Source organism: Nerophis ophidion, linkage group LG08 (genome assembly GCF_033978795.1).
Source record: "Nerophis ophidion isolate RoL-2023_Sa linkage group LG08, RoL_Noph_v1.0, whole genome shotgun sequence".
Classification (NCBI taxonomy): Eukaryota; Metazoa; Chordata; class Actinopteri; order Syngnathiformes; family Syngnathidae; genus Nerophis; species Nerophis ophidion.
Genome location: NC_084618.1, coordinates 22,391,224 through 22,412,059, shown reverse-complemented (window position 1 = coordinate 22,412,059; position 20,836 = coordinate 22,391,224). Strand labels below are relative to the sequence as shown.

Sequence of the window (20,836 nt, the reverse complement as noted above, 5' to 3'; positions counted from 1 at the left end):
AATTGGCTAAAAAAAGTTCAAATGTTAATATTAGTATGCTAGAATGCTAACATTAGCATGCAAACAGTTAGCATGTATCAAGTAGCAAGTTGTAAGACTTTGGTGTTCGGCTGTAAAGTTGGCTAAAATAAGTAAAAATGCTAATGTTAGTGTGCTAACATTAGCATGCTAACAGTAAACGTGCATCAAATACCAAGTTGTATGACTGTGTGGTCTTCGGCTGTAAAGTTGGCTAAACAAGTTGAAATGTTAATGTTAGTATGCTAGAATGCTAACATTAGCATGCTTACAGTTAGCATATATCAAGTACTAAGTTACATGACTTGTTAGTCTGTAAAATTGGCAAAAAAAAAAAAAAAGAATTTTAAATGCTAATGTTAGCATGTATCAAGTATCAAGTTATATGACTAAGTTGTTCTTCTGTAAAATGCGAATGTTAGCATGATAAGTTAGCATGTATCAAGTACCAAGTTATATGACTGAGTTGTTTGTCTGTAAAATTAGCTAAAAAAAAGGTTTAAATGCTAATTTTAGCATGCAAACAGTTAGCATGTATCAAGTACCAAGTTATATGACTTGTTCGTCTATAGAATTGTCTAAAAAAAATGTAAAATGCTAATGTTGGCATGTATCAAGTACCAGGGTGTTCAGATGTAATATTGGTGGAAAGAGTTATCATGTTATACACCGTCGACATTTTAGCATGCTAAAAGTTAGCATGTATCGAGTACCAAGTTGTATGACTGTGTGGTGTTCTGCTGTAAAATTGGCAAAAAAAAGTTCAAATGCTAATGTTAAATATGCTAGAAAGCTAAAAAAATAGCATGCTAACAGTTAGCATGTAGAAAATACAAAGTTATATTACTTGTTCATCTAAAATTGGCAAAAAAAAATTAAATGCTAATGTTAGCATGCTAACAGTTAGCATGTATCAAGTACCAAGTTATATGACTGAGTTTGTCTGTAAAATTAGCTAAAAAAAAAAAGGTTTAAATGCTAATGTTAGCATGCATCAAGTACCAAGTTATATGACTGAGTTGTTTGTAAAATTAGCTAAAAAAAAAAGGTTTTAATGCTAATGTTAGCATGCTAACTGTAAGCATGTATCGAGTACCAAGTTGTATGACTGTGTGGTGTTCGGCTGTAAAATTGGCAAAAAAAAAGTTCAAATGCTAATGTTTGTATGCTAGAAAGCAAAAAAATAGCATGCTAACAGTTAACATGTAGAAAATACAGTTATATTACTTGTTCATCTAAAATTGGCAAAAAAAAAATTAAATGCTAACGTTAGCATGCTAACAGTTAGCAAGTACCAAGTTATATGACTGAGTTGACTCTAAAATTAGCTAAAAAAAAAAAAAAGGTTTAAATGCTAATGTTAGCATGCAAACAGTTAGCATGTATCTAGTACCAAGTTATATGACTTGTTCGTCCGTAGCAGGGGTAGGGAACCTATGGCTCTAGAGCCAGATGTGGCTCTTTTGATGACTGCATCTGGATCTCAGATGAATCCTAGCTGACATTGCTTAACGCGATAATTATGAATAATTTTGCTGGTAATCACAGTGCTAAAAATAACGTACAAAATATAAAACATTCTCATGCATTTAAATCCATCCATCCGTTTTTCTACCGCACCTGTTCAAGAAGTTGCATTAATGGTAAGAAGTATTTTATGTCACGAGGGGGGGGGGGGGTTGCAGCTTGCTGCGGGGTCGTTCTCCCAAGAAGGCAGACGGACTACTCGGGACATGGCATTTAGGTAAAAACATGATTTAATTTTAACTAAAAAAATATACAAACAAAAATCGCTCACAGCGGAAGCACAACTAGGGCTAAGGAACAGAGCTAACGCATAAACAGACTAAGAACATAAATCAAACAAAACTTACTTGGCATGGCATGAAGCACAAAACTATGGCAAGGCATGAAACAAGTCAGCACAGGGCGACTGACTGGCAAAGACAAGCTTAAATACTGCCTCTGATTAGTGCTCGGGAAGCAGGTGAGCAGGCATTTTGTCCACCAGAACCGGGTGGACAAAATGAGTAACCAAGGAAACCAGACAAGGGAGTGGAAAAAAACAGGAACTTAAACAGCACATGGCCAAACAAAAACATCATCAACAGACATGACATTTTATTTATTATTGGTTACCTTCAGAATAACAATGTTATTAAAAAGAATAAGAGACTTATTATACTCTAAAAATGTTGGTCTTACTTAAAAATGCACGCATTTAGTTGTATTCAGTGTTAAAAAATACGATATGGCTCTCAAGGAAATACATTTTGAAATATTTGGCTTTCATGGCTCTCTCAGCCAAAAAGGTTCCCGACCCCTGGTCTGTAGAATTGTCTAAAAAAAAGTTAAAATGCTAATGATGGCATTTATCAAGTACCAGAGTGTTCAGATGTAATATTGGTGGAAAGAGTTATGTTATACACCGTCGACATTTTAGCATGCTAACAGTTAGCATGTATCGAGTACCAAGTTGTATGACTCTGTGGTGTTCTGCTGTAAAATTGGCAAAAAAAGTTTGAATGCTAGCAGTTAACATGTATCAAGTACCAAGTTATATGACTGAGTTGTTTGTCTGTAAAATTAGCTATAAAAAAGGTTTAAATGCTAATGTTAGCATGCAAACAGTTAGCATGTCTCAAGTACCAAGTTATATGACTTGTTCGTCTATAGAATTTTCAAAAAAAAAGTTAAAATGCTAATGTTGGCGTGTATCAAGTACCAGGGTGTTCAGCTGGTGGAATATTGGTGGAAAGAGTTGTTATACACCGTTAACATTTTAGCATGCTAACAGTTAGCATGTATCAAGTACCAAGTTGTATGACTGTGTGGTGTTCGGCTGTAAAATTGGCTAAAAAAAAGTTCAAATGCTAATGTTAGTATGCTAGAATGCTAACATTAGCATCCAAACAGTTAGCATGTATCAAGTAGCAAGTTGTAAGACTTTGGTGTTCAGCTGTAAAGTTGGCTAAAATAAGTAAAAATGCCAATGCTAGTATGCTAACATTAGCATGTATCAAGTATCAAGTTATATGACTAAGTTCTTCTGTAAAATGCAAATGTTAGCATGTATCAAGTACCAAGTTATATGACTGAGTTCTTCTGTAAAATTGGCTAAAATAAGTTAAAATGCTAATTTTAGCATTATAACAGTTAGCAAGCATCAAGTACAAAGTTATGAGTTTGAGTTAGTTGTTTGTAAAATTAGCTAAAAAAAGTTAAAATGCGAACAGTTAGCATGTATCAAGTACCAAGTTATATGACTAAGTTGTTCTTCTGTAAAATTGGCAAAAAAAAAGTTAGAATGCTAATGTTAGCATGATAACAGTTGGCATGTAGAAAATACCAAGTTATATTACTTGTTCGTCTGTGAAATTGTCTAAAAAAAAGTTAAAATGGTAATGTTGGCTCGTAAAAAAGTACCAAGATATATGACTTGTTCGTCTGTAAAATTGGCTTAAAAAAAGTTTAAAGGTTAATGTTAGCATGTAGCAAGTACCAAGTTATATTACTTGTTTGTCTGTAAAATTGGCTAAAAAAAAGTTAAAATGTTGATGTTGGCTCGAATCAAGTACCAAGTTATAAGACTTATGTCAGTATGCTAGAATGTTAACATTAGCATGCAAACATGTTAGCATTTATCAAGTACCATGTTGTATAACTAAGGCGTTCAGCTGCAAAATTGGCAAAATAAACTAGCATGTAACAATGCTACCGTTATCATTTATCACATACCGAGTTATATTACGCTGAGGTGTTCAGCTGCAAAATTGTCTTTAGAAGTTAGCATGCTAATGTCAGTAATGCTAGTGAGGCTGAGCCAATCAGTGGCCACGATACTGGACAGCAGGATGTGACTGAAGAATTAAATCCCTCAGAAATGACAAGGAAACAACTTTAAGATCATCGACATGAATATTTGCTGACAACACACTTTTGCAGCTTAGAAAGAGCAAAGTGTTTCTGCACACGTTCATGTCCTCCATCATCCAATCATCTTCACTTGTCACCTGCCCACTGGGACACGCCTCCTTTAGGCTCCGCCCCCTAAAAACTACTGTTTACCTGCTGATGTGCACCACCTTACATCAATACATTAATCAGGGGAGGCTGGAGGAGGACTACAGGTCTCTAATGGACTGAAGACAGACTAAGGGGGGACTAATGAGAGACTAAAAGGCGACCAATGGACTAGAGGGGAACTAAAGATAGACTTAAAAAAGAGGACCAATGGACTAAAGGACTGAAAAGTGACTAAGGGGGACTAATGGACTAAAAAGGGATTAAGGGGGGGCTAATGGACTAAAGGAGACAAAAAGGGAACGGGGAGACTAATGGACTAAAGGGGACTAAAGGACTGAAAAGTGACTAAGGGGGACTAATGAACTAAAAGAAGACTAAGGGGTACTAATGGACTAAAAGGGGGACTAATGGACTAAAAAGGGAACAGGGGGACCAAAGGACTAAAAGGGGACTAATGGACTGAAAAGTGACTAAGGGGGACTAATGGACTAAAAAGGGATTAAGGGGGGGCTAATGGACTAAAGAGAGACTAAAAGGGAACTGTGGGCCAAATGGACTAAAAGGGAGACTAATGGACTAAAGGACTGAAACGTGACTAAGGGGGACTAATGGATTAAAAGGGGGACTAATGGACTAAAGGACTGAAAAGTGACTAAGGGGGACTAATGGACAAAAAGGGGACTGGGGGGGGGGGCTAATGGACTTAAGAGAGACTAAAAGGGGACCAATGGACTAAAAGGAGATGGGGGGACTAATGGACTAAGATGTGACTAAGGGGAGACTAATGGACTAAAGGCGACTAAAGTACTGAAAAGTGACTAAGGGGGACTAATGAACTAAAAGAAGACTAAGGGGTACTAATGGACTAAAAGGGGGACTAATGGACAAAAGGGAGACTAAAAAGGGACCAATGGACTACAAAGGGAACAGGGGGACCAAAGGACTAAAAGGGGACTAATGGACTGAAAAGTGACTAAGGGGGACTAATGGACTAAAAAGGGATTAAGGGGGGCTAATGGACTAAAGAGAGACTAAAAGGGAACGGGGGGCCAAATGGACTAAAAGGGAACTAAGGGGAGACTAATGGACTATCCATCCATCCATCCATCCATCATCTTCCGCTTATCCGAGGTCGGGTCGCGGGGGCAGCAGCCTAAGCAGGGAAGCCCAGACTTCCCTATCTCCAGCCACTTCGTCTAGCTCTTCCCGGGGGATCCCGAGGCGTTCCCAGGCCAGCCGGGAGACATAGTCTTTCCAACGTGTCCTGGGTCTTCCCCGTGGCCTCCTACCAGCTGGACGTGCCCTAAACACATCCCTAGGGAGGCGTTCGGGTGGCATCCTGACCAGATGCCCGAACCACCTCATCTGGCTCCTCTCGATGTGGAGGAGCAGCGGCTTTACGTTGAGCTCCTCCCGGATGGCAGAGCTTCTCACCCTATCTCTAAGGGAGAGCCCCGCCACCCGGCGGAGGAAACTCATTTCGGCCGCTTGTACCCGTGATCTTATCCTTTCAGTCATGACCCAAAGCTCATGACCATAGGTGAGGATGGGAACGTAGATCGACCGGTAAATTGAGAGCTTTGCCTTCCGGCTCAGCTCCTTCTTCACCACAACGGATCGATACAACGTCCGCATTACTGAAGACGCCGCACCGATCCGCCTGTCGATCTCACGATCCACTCTTCCCCCACTCGTGAACAAGACTCCTAGGTACTTGAACTCCTCCACTTGGGGCAGGGTCTCCTCCCCAACCCGGAGATGGCACTCCACCCTTTTCCGGGCGAGAACCATGGACTCGGACTTGGAGGTGCTGATTCTCATTCCGGTCGCTTCACACTCGGCTGCGAACCGATCCAGTGAGAGCTGAAGATCCCGGCCAGATGAAGCCATCAGGGCTACATCATCTGCAAAAAGCAGAGACCTAATCCCGTGGCCACCAAACCGGAACCCCTCAACGCCTTGACTGCGCCTAGAAATTCTGTCCATAAAAGTTATGAACAGAATCGGTGACAAAGGACAGCCTTGGCGGAGTCCAACCTTCACTGGAAACGTGTCCGACTTACTGCCAGCAATGCGGACCAAGCTCTGACACTGATCATACAGGGAGCGGACCGCCACAATAAGACATTCCGATACCCCATACTCTCTGAGCACTCCCCACAGGACTTCCCGAGGGACACGGTCGAATGCCTTCTCCAAGTCCACAAAGCACATGTAGACTGGTTGGGCAAACTCCCATGCACCCTCAAGAACCCTGCCGAGAGTATAGAGCTGGTCCACAGTTCCACGACCAGGACGAAAACCACACTGTTCCTCCTGAATCCGAGGTTCGACTATCCGGCGAAGCCTCCTCTCCAGTACACCTGAATAAACCTTACCGGGAAGGCTGAGGAGTGTGATCCCACGATAGTTGGAACACACCCTCCGGTCCCCCTTCTTAAAGAGAGGGACCACCACCCCGGTCTGCCAATCCAGAGGTACCGCCCCCGATGTCCACGCGATGCTGCAGAGTCTTGTCAACCAAGACAGCCCCACAGCATCCAGAGCCTTAAGGAACTCCGGGCGGATCTCATCCACCCCCGGGGCCTTGTCGCCGAGGAGCTTTTTAACTACCTCAGCGACCTCAGCCCCAGAAATAGGAGAGTCCACTACAGATTCCCCAGGCACCGCTTCCTCAAAGAAAGACGTGTTGGTGGGATTGAGGAGGTCTTCGAAGTATTCCCTCCACCGATCCACAACATCCGCAGTCGAAGTCAGCAGAACACCATCCGCACCATACACGGTGTTGATAGTGCACTGCTTCCCCTTCCTGAGGCGCCGTATGGTGGTCCAGAATCGCTTCGAAGCCGTCCGGAAGTCGTTTTCCATGGCTAATGGACTAAAGGACTGAAAAGTGACTAAGGGGGACTAATGAACTAAAAGGGGACTAAGGGGGACTAATGGATTAAAAGGGGGACTAATGGACTAAAGGACTGAAAAGTGACTAAGGGGGACTAATGGACAAAAAGGGGACTGAGGGCAGGGGGGATAATGGACTTAAGAGAGACTAAAAGGGGACCAATGGACTAAAAGGAGATGGGGGGACTAATGGACTAAGATTTGACTAAGGGGAGACTAATGGACTAAAGGACTGAAAAGTGACTAAGGGGGACTAATGAACTAAAAGAAGACTAAGGGGTACTAAAGGACTAAAAGGGGACTAATGGACTGAAAAGTGACTAAGAGGGACTAATGGACTAAAGGGAGACTAAAAAGGGACCAATGGACTAAAAGGGGACGGGGGGACTAAGAGGTGACTAAGGGGAGTCTAATAGACTAAAGGACTGAAAAGGGACTAAGGGGGACTACTTGCCTAAAAGGGGATTAAGAGGTGGGGGACTAATGGACTAAAGAGAGACTAAAAGGGGACCAATTGACTAAAAGGGAACGGGGGGCCTAATGGACTAAAACGGAACTTAGGGGAGACTAATGGACTAAATACTGAAACGTGACTAAGGGGGACAAATGGACTAAAAGGGGGACTAATGGACTAAAAGGGGACTAATTGACTGAAAAGTGACTAATGGACTAAAAGGGGGACTAATGGGAGACTAAAAAGGGGCCAATGGACTAAAACGGAACAGGGGGACTAAAGTTCTGTAAGGCGACTAAGGAGAGACTTATGGACTAAAAGGTGACTAACGGGGATTAATGGACTCAAATGGGGACTAAGGGGGCACTAATGGACTAAAGAGAGACTAAAAGGGGACCAATGGACTAAAAGGGGACTAATGGACTAAAATGTGACTAAGGGGGACTAATGGACTAAAAGGTGACTAAGGACGGGACTAATGGACTGAAGAGGGACTAATGGACTAGAGTGAGACTAAAAGAGGATAGGTGAACTAAGAGGGGACTGGGGAGAGACAGATGAACTAAAAGGGGACTTAAAGGGACTAAAGGACTGAAGAGTGACTAAGGGGGACTAATGGACTAAAATGGTACTAAAGGATGGAAATGTGACTAAGGGTCTAAAAGGGGACAAATGGGAGGACTAATGGAATAAATAAGAGACTAAATAGGACGGGGGGGGGGTCTAATGGACTATAAGGTGACTAAGGAGAGACTAATGAACTAAAAGGGGGTTAGGGGGAGACTAATGGACTAAAGGACTGAAAAGTGACTAAGGGGGACTAATGGACTAAAAGGGGACTAATGGACTGAAAAGTAACTAAGGGGGACTAATGGATTAAAGATAGACTAAAAGAGGACCGGTGGACTTAAAGGAGACTGAGGGGAGACAGATGGACCAAAAGGGACTAAAGGACTGAAAAGTGACTAAGGGGGACTAATTGACTAAAAGGGGACTATTGAGTGAAAAGTGACTAAGGGGGACTAATAGACTAAAAAGGGACTACTGGACTGAAAAGTAACTGAGGGGGCCTAATGGACTACAAGGGGATTAAGGGACTGAAGGGCTGAAAAGGGAGTAAAAGGGGGACTAATGGACTATAGAGACACTAAAAGGGGACCAATGCACTAAAAGAGGACTAAGGAGGGACTAGGTGATCAAGGGTGATGGGTCAAATTAAGGGGACTAATAGACTAAAAAGGGACTAATGGACTGAAAAGTAACTGAGGGGGCCTAATGGACTACAAGGGGATTAAGGGACTGAAGGGCTGAAAAGGGAGTAAAAGGGGGACTAATGGACTATAGAGACACTAAAAGGGGACCAATGCACTAAAAGAGGACTAAGGGAGGGACTAGGTGATCAAGGGTGATGGGTCAAATTAAGGGGGACTAATAGACTAAAAAGGGACTAATGGACTGAAAAGTAACTGAGGGGGCCTAATGGACTACAAGGGGATTAAGGGACTGAAGGGCTGAAAAGGGACTAAAGGGGAGACTAATGGACTATAGTGACACTAAAAGGGGACCAATGCACTAAAAGAGGACTAAGGGAAGGGACTAGGTGATCAAGGGTGATGGGTCAAATGCAGAGGATAATTTCGCCACACCTAGCGTGTGTGACAATCATTGGTACTTTAACTTTAATGACTAAAAGGGGACTACAAGAGGACTAAAAGGGGACTAATGGACTAAAAGGGTACCAAATGAGGACTAAGGGGGCTAGTGGAGTAAAGTGGGACAATGAGAGACTAAAAGAGGACTAATGGGGGGTCTAAAAAGAGACCAGAGCATAGGTGGACTAAGGGGGGACTAAAAGGAGGAGCAAAGGGGGCTGATACTGCTGACAAAAAAGCAGACACACAAAATGCACTACACTTAATCACACACACACACACACACACACACACACACACACACACACACACACACACACACACACACAAAGTTTCATCTCAGGGTAAATATGTTTCTACTAAATTTCCTGAAATAGTGTCTGAGAGTGGTTGTTTACTCAGCAAGCAATAGAAAGGAGCCTTATTTGTTTCTATGCATTTTCTTAAAACCCACAGAAAAACGCTAAAACTGCAATAACCACTAGTTAATTACTCGTGGTTATTATTCACAATTGTAACCTAAAAAAAAAATTTTAAAAAATCTTGTATTAGTTTCAACATGATTTTTACCAGGGAATTTGTCCATTCATTGAAATGTGAATTTCCTAGAAATTGTACAATTTCATGTAAAACATGACATTTTTGAAACTATAGGTAATACTACAATTGTCCTAGATGATATGAATGGGTTGGTGTTGGAATTTTTCAAAACGGTTGAAAAATGTTGACGTAGTAACAGTTTGAACTCAAATGCGTATTTTGGAATTCCTGAAATTGAAAAAAAAAAAAAAAAAACGGGAAAATATTACGAAAAAAACATTTTTTAGTTTTGTTGTTCCAATTAAGAAGGATGTTTTGAAGGTGGAATGAGGAAAAGCGGTTGACAAATGAGAACAATGAAAACTTTCCAGGAAGAGGTGAAAATAGGGAATTCCTGGAATTTTTTTTTCAACTTATAAAATGGTATTTGTTGGAGGCGAGTGGAGTGTCGGAAAAATGGTTTATTCATTTTTGACGGACATAATGTCCTGGAAAACCGGGAATTCTGGGTAATTTGGGATATTTATTTTTTTGGCAGGTGCGTGGGTGACTCAGGATTTTCCGATCGAGCTGAACACTTTGTTACTTGGAACGGTTCAAATCGGACAAAAACTAAACGTTTTGTGGTGGAATTATAATGTAAAATGATATATTTATATAGTGCTTTTCTGTAGTGACTCAAAGGGCTTTTACATAGTGAAACTCAAGATCTAAGTTACATCTCAAGCAGTGTGGGTGGCACTGGGAGCAGGCGGGTAAAGTGTCTTGCTCAAGGACACAACAGCAGTGACTAGGATGGCGGAAGCGGGGAATCGAACCTGGAACCCTCAAGTTGCTGGCATGGCCAATCCATCAACCGAGCGATGCCCCCCCATAGTAAATAATAATAAATACTGTATTTTTCAGACTATAAAGCGCACCTAAAATCATTTCATTTTCTCAAAACTGGACAGTGCGCCTCATGTATGGAATAATTCCGCTTTTTGGAGTGTCCGCCCTGAGATGGGTAGGTTGTGAGTTCATACCCCGGCCGAGTCACACCAAAGACTATAAAAATGGGACCCATTACCTCCTTGCTTGGCACTCAGCATCAAGGGTTGGAATTGGGGATTAAATCACCAAAAATTGATTCCCGGGCGCGGCCACCGCTGCTGCTCACTGCTCCCCTCACCTCCCAGGGGGTGATCAAGGCTGATGGGTCAAATGCAGAGGACAAATTTCACTGACTATCGGTGCTACTTTAACTTTACCGACCTCGACGCTATTTTATTTGGTACATGGTGTAAGGAGGACTAATGGACTAAAAGGGGACTAAGGGACTAAAAGGGGACTAAGCGGGGGACTAAGCGGGGGACTAATGGACTAAAGGAGGACTAATTAACTAATAGGGGACTAATAGGGGACTAATAGGGGACTAAGGGGAGACTAAAGGACTGAAAAGTGACTAAGGGGGACTAATATGCTAAAAGGGGATTAAGGGGGCGACGACAAGAGGGCTGATGGACTAAAACGTGACTAAAAGGGACTAATGGACTGAAAAGTGGCTAAGGGGGAATGGACTAAAAGGGGACTAAGGGGGCGGGGGGGGGGGGCGCTAAACAGAGGCTAAAAAGGGACCAATGGACTAAATGGGGGAAAAGGGGACGGGGGGGGGGGAATTACCAGGGGGCTGATGGACTAACACATGACTATAAGGGGTTAATGGACTAAAAGGGGACTAAGGCGGGGACTAAAGGGGGGACTCATGGACTGAACAGAGGCTAAAAATGGACCAATGGACTAAATGGGGGAAAAGGGGACTAATGGACTACAGGATGAGTAATGGGCCAAAACGGGACTAATGGACCAAAAGGTGACTAAGGGGAGACTAATGGACTAAAGGACTGAAAAGTGAATAAGGGGGACTAATGGACTAAAAGGGGACTGGGGGGGCGGGGGGGGGGGGGCGATTACCAGGGGGCTGATGGACTAACACATGACTATAAGGGGTTAATGGACTAAAAGGGGACTAAGGCGGGGACTAAAGGGGGGACTAACGGACTGAACAGAGGCTGAAAATGGACCAATGGACTAAATGGGGGAAAAGGGGACTAATGGACTACAGGATGAGTAATGGGCCAAAACGGGACTAATGGACCAAAAGGTGACTAAGGGGAGACTAATGGACTAAAGGACTGAAAAGTGAATAAGGGGGAATAATGGACTAAAAGGGGACTATGGGAGGGGGGGTTACAAGGGGGCTGATGGACTAACACATGACTATAAGGGGTTAATGGACTAAAAGGGGACTAAGGAGGGGAATTAAGGGGGGACTAATGGACTAAAGAGAGACTAAAAGGGGATCAATGGAGTAAATGGGGACAAGGGGACTAATGGAGGACTAATGGACTGAAAAGTGACTAAGGGGACTAATGGACTAAAAGGGGACTAAGGGAGTGATTAATGGACTAAAGGAGGACTAATGGATTAAAAGGGACTAATGGACTGAAAAGTGACTAAGGGGGACTAATGGACTCAACAGAGCTAAAAAGGGACCAATGGACTAAATGGGGGGAAAGGGGACTAATGGACTAAAATGGGACTAATGGACCAAAAGGTGATTAAGGGAGACTAATGGACTAAAGGACTGAAAAGTGAATAAGGAGGACTAATGGACTAAAAGGGGACTGGGGGGGGTATTACAAAGGGGCTGATGGACTAACACATGACTATAAGGGGTTAATGGACCAAAAGGGGACTAAAGGGGGGACTAATGGACTAAAGAGAGACTAAAAGGGGACCAATGGACTAAATGGGGACAAGGGGACTAATGGAATAAAAGAGGACTAATGGACTAAAAGGGGACTAATGGACTGAAAAGTGACTAAGGGGACTAATGGACTAAAGGGGGACTAATGGACTAAAGGAGGACTAATCGACTAAAAGAGGACTAATGGACTGAAAAGTGACTAAGGGGACTAATGGACTAAAAGGGGACTGAGGGAGGTACTAATGGACTAAAGAGAGACTAAAAGGGGACCAATGGACTAAATGGGGACAAGGGGACTAAAGGAGGACTAATGGACTGAAAAGTGACTAAAGGACTAAAGGGGGATTAAGTGTGTGTGTGTAGGGGGGGGGGGGGGGGGCTACAAGGGGGCTGATGGACTAAAATGTCAGTAAAAGGGGACTAATGGACTAAAAGGTGGCTAATGGATTAAAGAGAGACTAAAAGGGGACGGGGGACTAATGGACTAAAAGGTGACTAAGGAGGGTACTAATGGACTAAAATGGGACAAAGGGGGAGACTATCAGTGGTTCTTTAACTTTACTGGCCCAGGCGCTATTTTATTTGGTACATGGTGTAATGATAAGTGTGACCAGTAGATGACAGTCACACATTAGAGACGTGTGGACTGCGGTATTCCCCTTGAGTTTTTCCTTGCACTTTTGTGGGCTCTGAACCGAGGATGTCACTGCGGCTTGTGCAGCCTTTTGAGACGTTTGTGATTTAGGGCTATATAAATAAACATTGGTTGATGGACTGCACTTTGACTTGAGTAAACAGCAACATGTTATATATTCCATTGAAAATATAGGACACTACACAAATTTATCAACATTTTTTTAAGATAAAGAATAATAACATGACCCCTTTAGTGCACCTTTTGTGTGAAAATAGAGTTGACTAGATCGGCGCGCCCTATGGTCTGGAAAATACGGTAGATGTATTTTTTTGTGTTTTTCCGTCACAATGAGTAAATAAACCGCTATTTGAGGAAATGCTGCAAGCGTGAGAGGAACATGTAGGTTTGTTGGCAGTAAGAGAGGCGTGCTGGGGAAAAAAGTAGCGATGAGGGAGGGGGGGGGGGTCAGGTGTGGTTTCGGGGGGAGGGGGGGGGTCTATGTTACCTTCTGCACATGTGTCACATCTCCTCTGAGTCTCAGTGAGTGCTGCTCCATCCCCTCATGATGGTCTAAATACTGCATATTCATATTCAACAGCCAGGCTGCTGTGCGGTCCAGTGCAATGGGGTTCACTGGGGGAGGGGCCTAGTGGGAACCAGCACACAAAACACACAGCACACACACGCACACACACACATACACACACATGAGCGGAAGGCACAAGGGGAGGGGGGGGGGGGGTGCGAGGGCTTGGCAAACAACAACAACAGAAAAAAGCTGAAAATGAACATGTGGACACAAGCGGGTGAAATGTCAAAAGCCGGAGTTGAGCTTGGAACTTTTCTAAGTGGACCGGAGACGCTTAAATGACGAGGCGACGTCTCACTCTGATGCCGGCTGCACGGCCGCTCACTGTGTATGACAAGCAGCCAGCCCAGTGGTTTAACCACGCCTTCATCCCGTGACCAAGGGCGACCATTAACCACTGGTAGGACTTTAAAAGTGTAGTAAACACACAAAGGTGTGCACACACACGAGCACGCTCACGCCCGCACTCGTGCTCTCACGTGAGGACACACACACACGCCCGCACACACACACGAGCACGCTCATGGCCGCACTCGTGCACACACACGAGCACGCTCACGCCCGCACTCGTGCTCTCACGTGAGGACACACACACACGCCCGCACACACACACGAGCACGCTCATGGCCGCACTCGTGCACACACGTGAGCACATGCACACACGCAAGTGCGCACACGCCCACACTTGTGCACGCACGTGAGCACATGCACACATGAACGCTCACGCACGTGAGCACACACACACATGCACGCTCACGCCCGCACTCTTGCACGCACGTGAGCACACACACACATGCACGCTCACGCCCGCACTCTTGCACGCACGTGAGCACACACACACATGCACGCTCACGCCCGCACTCTTGCACGCACGTGAGCACACACACACATGCACGCTCACGCCCACACTCGTGCACGCACGTGAGCACACACACACATGCACGCTCACGCCCGCACTCGTGCTCTCACGTGAGGACACACACACACGCCCGCACACACACGCGAGCACACACACGAGCACGCTCACGGCCGCACTCGTGCACACACGTGAGCACATGCACACACACACGCAAGTGCGCACATGCCCACACATGTGCACGCACGTGAGCACATGCACACATGAACGCTCACGCACGTGAGCACACACACACATGCACGCTCACGCCCGCACTCTTGCACGCACGTGAGCACACACACACATGCACGCTCACGCCCACACTCGTGCACGCACGTGAGCACACACACACATGCACGCTCACGCCCGCACTCGTGCACGCACGTGAGCACGCGAGCACACACGCGAGCACGCTCACGGCCGCACTCGTGCACTCACGTGAGCGCACGCACACATGCACGCTCACACCCGCACTGTTGCACGCACGTGAGCACACACACACGTGCACGCTCGTGAGCACACTCGCACACGCGAGCACACACACGAGCACACTCACGGCCGCACTCGTGCACGCACGTGAGCACACGCACACATGCACGCTCACGGCCGCACTCGTGCACACACGTGAGCACATGCACACACACACGAGCACGCACACGGCCGCGCACGTGAGCACGCACGCACACACAAGCACACACACCCGCACACGTGCACGCACACGCACGTGAGCACAAGCACGCACGCACACAAACGAGCACGCTCACGCCCGCACTCGTGCACGCACACACACACACGAGCACGCACACACCCGCGAGCACGCTCACGCACGTAAGCACGCATGCACGCACACACACACGAGCACGCTCACGCCCGCACTCGTGCACGCACACAACCGCGAGCAGGCTCACGCTCGCACGCACGCTTGCACGCTCACGCACGTAAGCACGCTCACGCCTGTACTCGTGCACACACGTGAGCACATGCACACACACACGCAAGCGCGCACACGGCCACACTTGTGCGCGCACGTGAGCACATGCACACATGAACGCTCACGCATGTGAGCACACACACACATGCACGCTCACGCCTGCACTCTTGCACGCACGTGAGCACACACACACATGCACGCTCACGCCCACACTCGTGCACGCACGTGAGCACGCGAGCACACACGCGAGCACGCTCACGGCCGCACTCGTGCACTCACGTGAGCGCACGCACACATGCACGCTCACGCATGTGAGCACACACACACATGCACGCTCACACCCGCACTGTTGCACGCACGTGAGCACACACACACATGCACGCTCACGCCCGCACTCGTGCACGCACGTGAGCACACTCGCACACGCGAGCACACACACGAGCACACTCACGGCCGCACCCGTGCACACACGTGAGCACACGCACACATGCACGCTCACGGCCGCACTCGTGCACGCACGTGAGCACACGCATACATGCCCGCTCACGCACGTGAGCACATGCACACACACACGAGCACGCACACGTGAGCACGCACGCACACACGAGCACACACACCCGCACGCACACGCACGTGAGCACAAGCACGCACGCACACAAACGAGCACGCTCACGCCCGCACTCGTGCACGCACACACACACACGAGCGCGCTCACGCCCGCGAGCACGCTCACGCACGTAAGCACGCACACACACACGAGCACGCTCACGCCCGCACTCGTGCACGCACACAACCGCGAACAGGCTCACGCTCGCACGCACGCTTGCACGCTCACGCACGTAAGCACGCTCACGCCCGCACTCGTGCACGCACACACACACGAGCACGCCCACACTCGTGCACGCACACACACGCACGCGCGCATGAACGCACGCGAGCACGCACACACACATACACATGCACACGCACGCACGCACACACCAAGCCAGCAGCTCCGCCTCCCAGCGAGGTCGGCCTCCTGTCCTTGTGTGCACACGCAGGCGTGACTAAGAGCGGCTAATAAGGCGCTCAGTCCGCACTAACGCCGTAAAGCGACCCTGCATGCAAATGACGAGCGCAGAAGGCCCGCCCACACGGAAAGAAACAACCTTTAACGTGGATTGTCTCCTCGCTGTTGCCGGGGAGCCCTGATTGGTCGGACTGTTGGCTAAAAGGAGCGCCCATACCTGTTTGTGCTGAGCCCTCTGCTTGGTCTCGGGACTGTCGCCTTTGGACGACGACGACTGCTGCCGTAACCGAGCGCCGCCGACGGGCCAGTCCGGGGACGAGGTCATCATGCCGCCGGAGCCCGGCCTGGGGTAGGCGCCGCCACCGCCGAGCAGGTTGGGAGGCGTGCGACCCCGGGTGACGCTCTGCGGGGGAGGCTGGTCTATCCTCCGCTGAGGGCCGGCGCTGTTCTGCCGGGGCACGGCGGGCTGGTGCTGCGCCTCGGTGAGGGAGAGCTGCCGGCGGGTGAACTCGCCCGAGCGCCGGGTGTACTCGTCGCTGCTACTCCCGCCGCCGTGGTTCAAGAAGGAGTGCTTCCCGTCCTCGTTGTTGCTATGGGAACTGACCGAGCTGTGGCACTCCGAGCCGGAGTCGGTCATCCCCCGCGGGGACACGGGCAGGCAGGTGGCCATCTGGTAGACCGGGTTCTGGAAGGACAGTGGCGCCAGAAGCTGGGCAGGTCGACCGGGGGCGCTGCCGTCCGTGTTCGGGGTGGTCGCCGTCAGGCCGGACCTCCTCATGGTCGGACCGCCCGAGATAATGCACTGAGGGACCCTGGCGGAGGACCAGACTCCCACGGAGGCCGGGACCTCCGCCAGGGTGTCGGGGCTGCCGGGACCTGGACCGCCTTCCATACCGCGCGGGTCCTGCAGGTCCACCATGGACAGACTCTTGCTCCCGTTGGCCACGCCCACATCCGGCTCGTTGGTCTCCGAGTAGCTTGAGCTGCGCGCCGGCGAAGGCTGGATGCCCGAGGTCCTCGTCACGAAAAATAAGTCTTTGTTTTCTGGGGTGGGAGACGGCAGGCGGGTGAAGTCCACCAACCTGAGAGGAAGACAGGAAGTACTGAATATTAACGGAAGAACGCAGAAACGAAGGATGAGTACACAAACCCCGCTGTTTCCGCGGTGTTTCCATACCTGGGTTGCACTTTGGCGCTTAGCGATCACTCCAGCAGCACTGAGAGCGGACTCAGACGAACTATAGTACCTCTCAGGGATGTTGCGAATTTCAACGCCAACAAAGTACTGTCAATTCCAGACTATTCCCTACACTTTGAACCCTGCGGCTTATAAAACGATGCAGGTAATGAATGGATTTTTCTTTTTTAGTTTTTTAAAATAAACAAAGCAAATACGCTGAAAAGGTGCATTATTGTTTGTGCTACGACGCCATCTTTTGGCTGACTTCACTCACTGCATGTGCTTTTCTATTTACCGCATAGGACCTAGGTCTTTTTTTGTCGTTCATAACGTTTCTACTCGCATTCAATCTTCATTCATCGCTCCAAACAACGTTTATAAGTTTTACAATGTAACTAAAACAATTCATACTTACTAAATTGTCTCATGTGTGATGTCTGTAGGGGTGTTGTCGTGCATATTTCTACGCGCTATCTTAATGTAATCAAGCTAGCGTCATTAGCTAATATTTGTGTTTAAAAATTTTTATTTCTATTTACTGTTTTAATTGGTTTCACTCTTAAATCGTTTTTAATTATATTTATTATATATTGGTTTTATATGTATTTATTATTATTTATTTGAATCTTTTGTTTTTATTCAGTCATTGGTGGAGCTCAGGATAGTATTTGAATGTTGTTTTTAATATTGTTGTGCAGCACTTTGGAAACATTTTGTTGTTTAAATGTGCTATATAAATACAGTGGATTGAATTGGAATATGCTAACACATTTACGAGTATCTGTGTTTAGTCTTATTAACTTACATTGGCATTCTTTTTGTATTGTTTCAATTTCACCAATTCCTCTGTAAATTCGCCAAAACGTCACCGTGGAGTTATTGAGTCTGTTTAGCTGATTGGAGGGCTAGCTTGCGCAGCTAATGGGTTCATGACGATGACTTGTGTTTTGTTCAAACTCCCGTTTTACTGCCTTGTTGCAGGCATTGTTTGGAAACAATTAAGGTATGTAAATAAACATTTCTTTAAATAACTGATTTGCGACGGCTGATATACCCGGTGCGCTCTACAGTGCGAAAAATACGGTAATGTATATAAAAAAAACACTTAAACGTAAGTTAAGTAAGGCTCGACGTTTGTAAAAAAAATGTGCTAGCTTGATGCTAACATAAACTGGCTTTGCGATTGACATGCTACAAGAGTTGCCAACCGTCCCTTGAAAAAGGGAATAATTTAGAAACAAAAGTACGTGTTCCGTATTTTTATCGTTTTCCATCCATCCATTTTCTACCGCTTATTCCCTTTTGGGGTCGCGGGGGGCGCTGGCGCCTATCTCAGCTACAATCGGGCGGAAGGCGGGGTACACCCTGGACAAGTCGCCATCTCATCGCAGGGCCAACACAGATAGACAGACAACATTCACACTCACATTCACACACTAGGGCCAATTTAGTGTTGCCAATCCTTTTATTATTGTTATTTGGTATTCATGTTGGTGTGCCCTTTAAAGTTCAATAGCTAGAACCAGCATGCATATCTATAAAAAGGCTTTTTTTAAAAATATGTTTTTTTAAGCCTTTTTTAAAAGCATTCACAGTCTGAGGTGCCATCAGGTGGTCAGGAAGAGCGTTCCGTTAACCCCCCAATTCCAACCTTTGATGCAGAGTCCCAAGCAGGGAGGTAACGGCTCCCATTTTTATAGTCTTTGGTATAACCCGGCCTTGGTTTTGAACACCTCGTGGCTACCTTTTACACAGTCTCGCAGATCAACTCTCATTGTTCGGGATTCTTCCCGTCACGCATGAAAAGACATGGGAAATGCAAAATCGTATTTGTGTTTACCCCGTGAGGTCGCTGTCGATGACCATCTTCTGCAGCCCGCTGGAGATGCTGCAGCTGGCCTCGGCGGGCGGCGACGAGCCCCCTTGCTCCGGCGGCGGCTGCCCGGCCGCGGTCTGGACGCCGCCGGCGGGGTTGGTCAGCGCCGTGGTCACCTCTCGCAGGATCCTCGGCAGAGGTCCCAGCTTGGAGGTGGAACTCTTAAAGCACAAAAAGTTCATGCGCACGTTTCAGTTCCGAGTCAAGATGAGCGTCTCTTTAATTATTGAAGGACATGGAAGAGTTGATTCTAATGATTACCCAAAAAATCCATTATTGTGTTGCACGCTTGTTTATGTGATGCAATGGTGAATTATTGATTGCGTCACCATAAACATGCTGATGTGTTCCTGGCAGCGTTTCCAGCTCCTGACTTACGGACAATCCCGTTACATCATCTCTGACTCCGACAGGAATGTCAACATTGGGATTGTTCTGTCAAACACGGATTTAGAGATTGGCTGTAGGGGAACATGCGTCACAAAGTTGTGTGCTACAAGACGTGTTCAGTGATGCTGACTGCCTCATTTTGATTAGGAAAAAAAAAAAAATCAGCGAAAATCTTTTTTTTTTTTAAATATATGTTGCCGATCAATCTGAATTTATTCATTTAAAAATGTTATTTTCCAGTATTAAATGGTGCAAGTCGGTCAAAAAATAGTGTAAATAAGGTGTGAATTAAAAAAAAATAATTAATATGGATATAATGATATAATAAAAATAAATTATATTATATAATTATATTAAAGTTTAATATAATTATAATTATATAATATAAATATATTATATTATATAATCATAATTATATTAAAGTTTAATATAATTATATAATATAAATACATATTATTATATAATTATAATTATATTAAAGTTTAATATCATAATTGTATAATATAAATAAATTGTACTATATAATTATTAGATGAAGTTTAATATAATTATAATTCTGTAATTTAATAAATTATAATTTTATAAAATTTTAATATAGTTAAAATGTATTTATATAATTATAATTATATTAAACTTTAATATCCATCCATCCATCCATTTTCTACCGCTTATTCCCTTTTGGGGTCGCTGGCGCCTATCTCAGCTACAATCGGGCGGAAGGCGGTGTACACCCTGGACAAGTCGCCATAATTTTAATTATATTATATAAATAAATGTTATTATCCATCCATCCATTTTCTACCGCTTATTCCCTTTTGGGGTCGCGGGGGGCGCTGGCGCCTATCTCAGCTACAATCGGGCAGAAGGCGGCGTACACCCTGGACAAGTCACCATAATTATAATTATATAATATAAATAAATGTTATTATCCATCCATCCATCCATTTACTACCGCGTATTCCCTTTTGGGGTCGCTGGCGCCTATCTCAGCT

At 45.9% G+C, this 20,836-nt stretch overlaps 1 protein-coding gene across 11 annotated transcripts in view; it reads right to left on the bottom strand.

Moving 5' to 3' along the window:
- Positions 1–20,836, bottom strand: part of LOC133557515 (disabled homolog 2-interacting protein-like) — a 440,633-nt gene that overhangs the window by 9,561 nt on the left and 410,236 nt on the right. For 10 of the 11 annotated variants that reach the window (XM_061907996.1, XM_061907997.1, XM_061908002.1 and 7 more), the window contains 3 exons: positions 19,419–19,615; positions 16,616–17,480; positions 13,480–13,620 (listed from right to left, as the gene is read on the bottom strand). In XM_061907996.1, coding sequence (XP_061763980.1) covers positions 13,480–13,620; positions 16,616–17,480; positions 19,419–19,615 — 1,203 coding nt within the window. The remainder of the gene's footprint in view (positions 1–13,479; positions 13,621–16,615; positions 17,481–19,418; positions 19,616–20,836) is intronic. The other variant, XM_061907998.1, reaches the window with a different exon arrangement.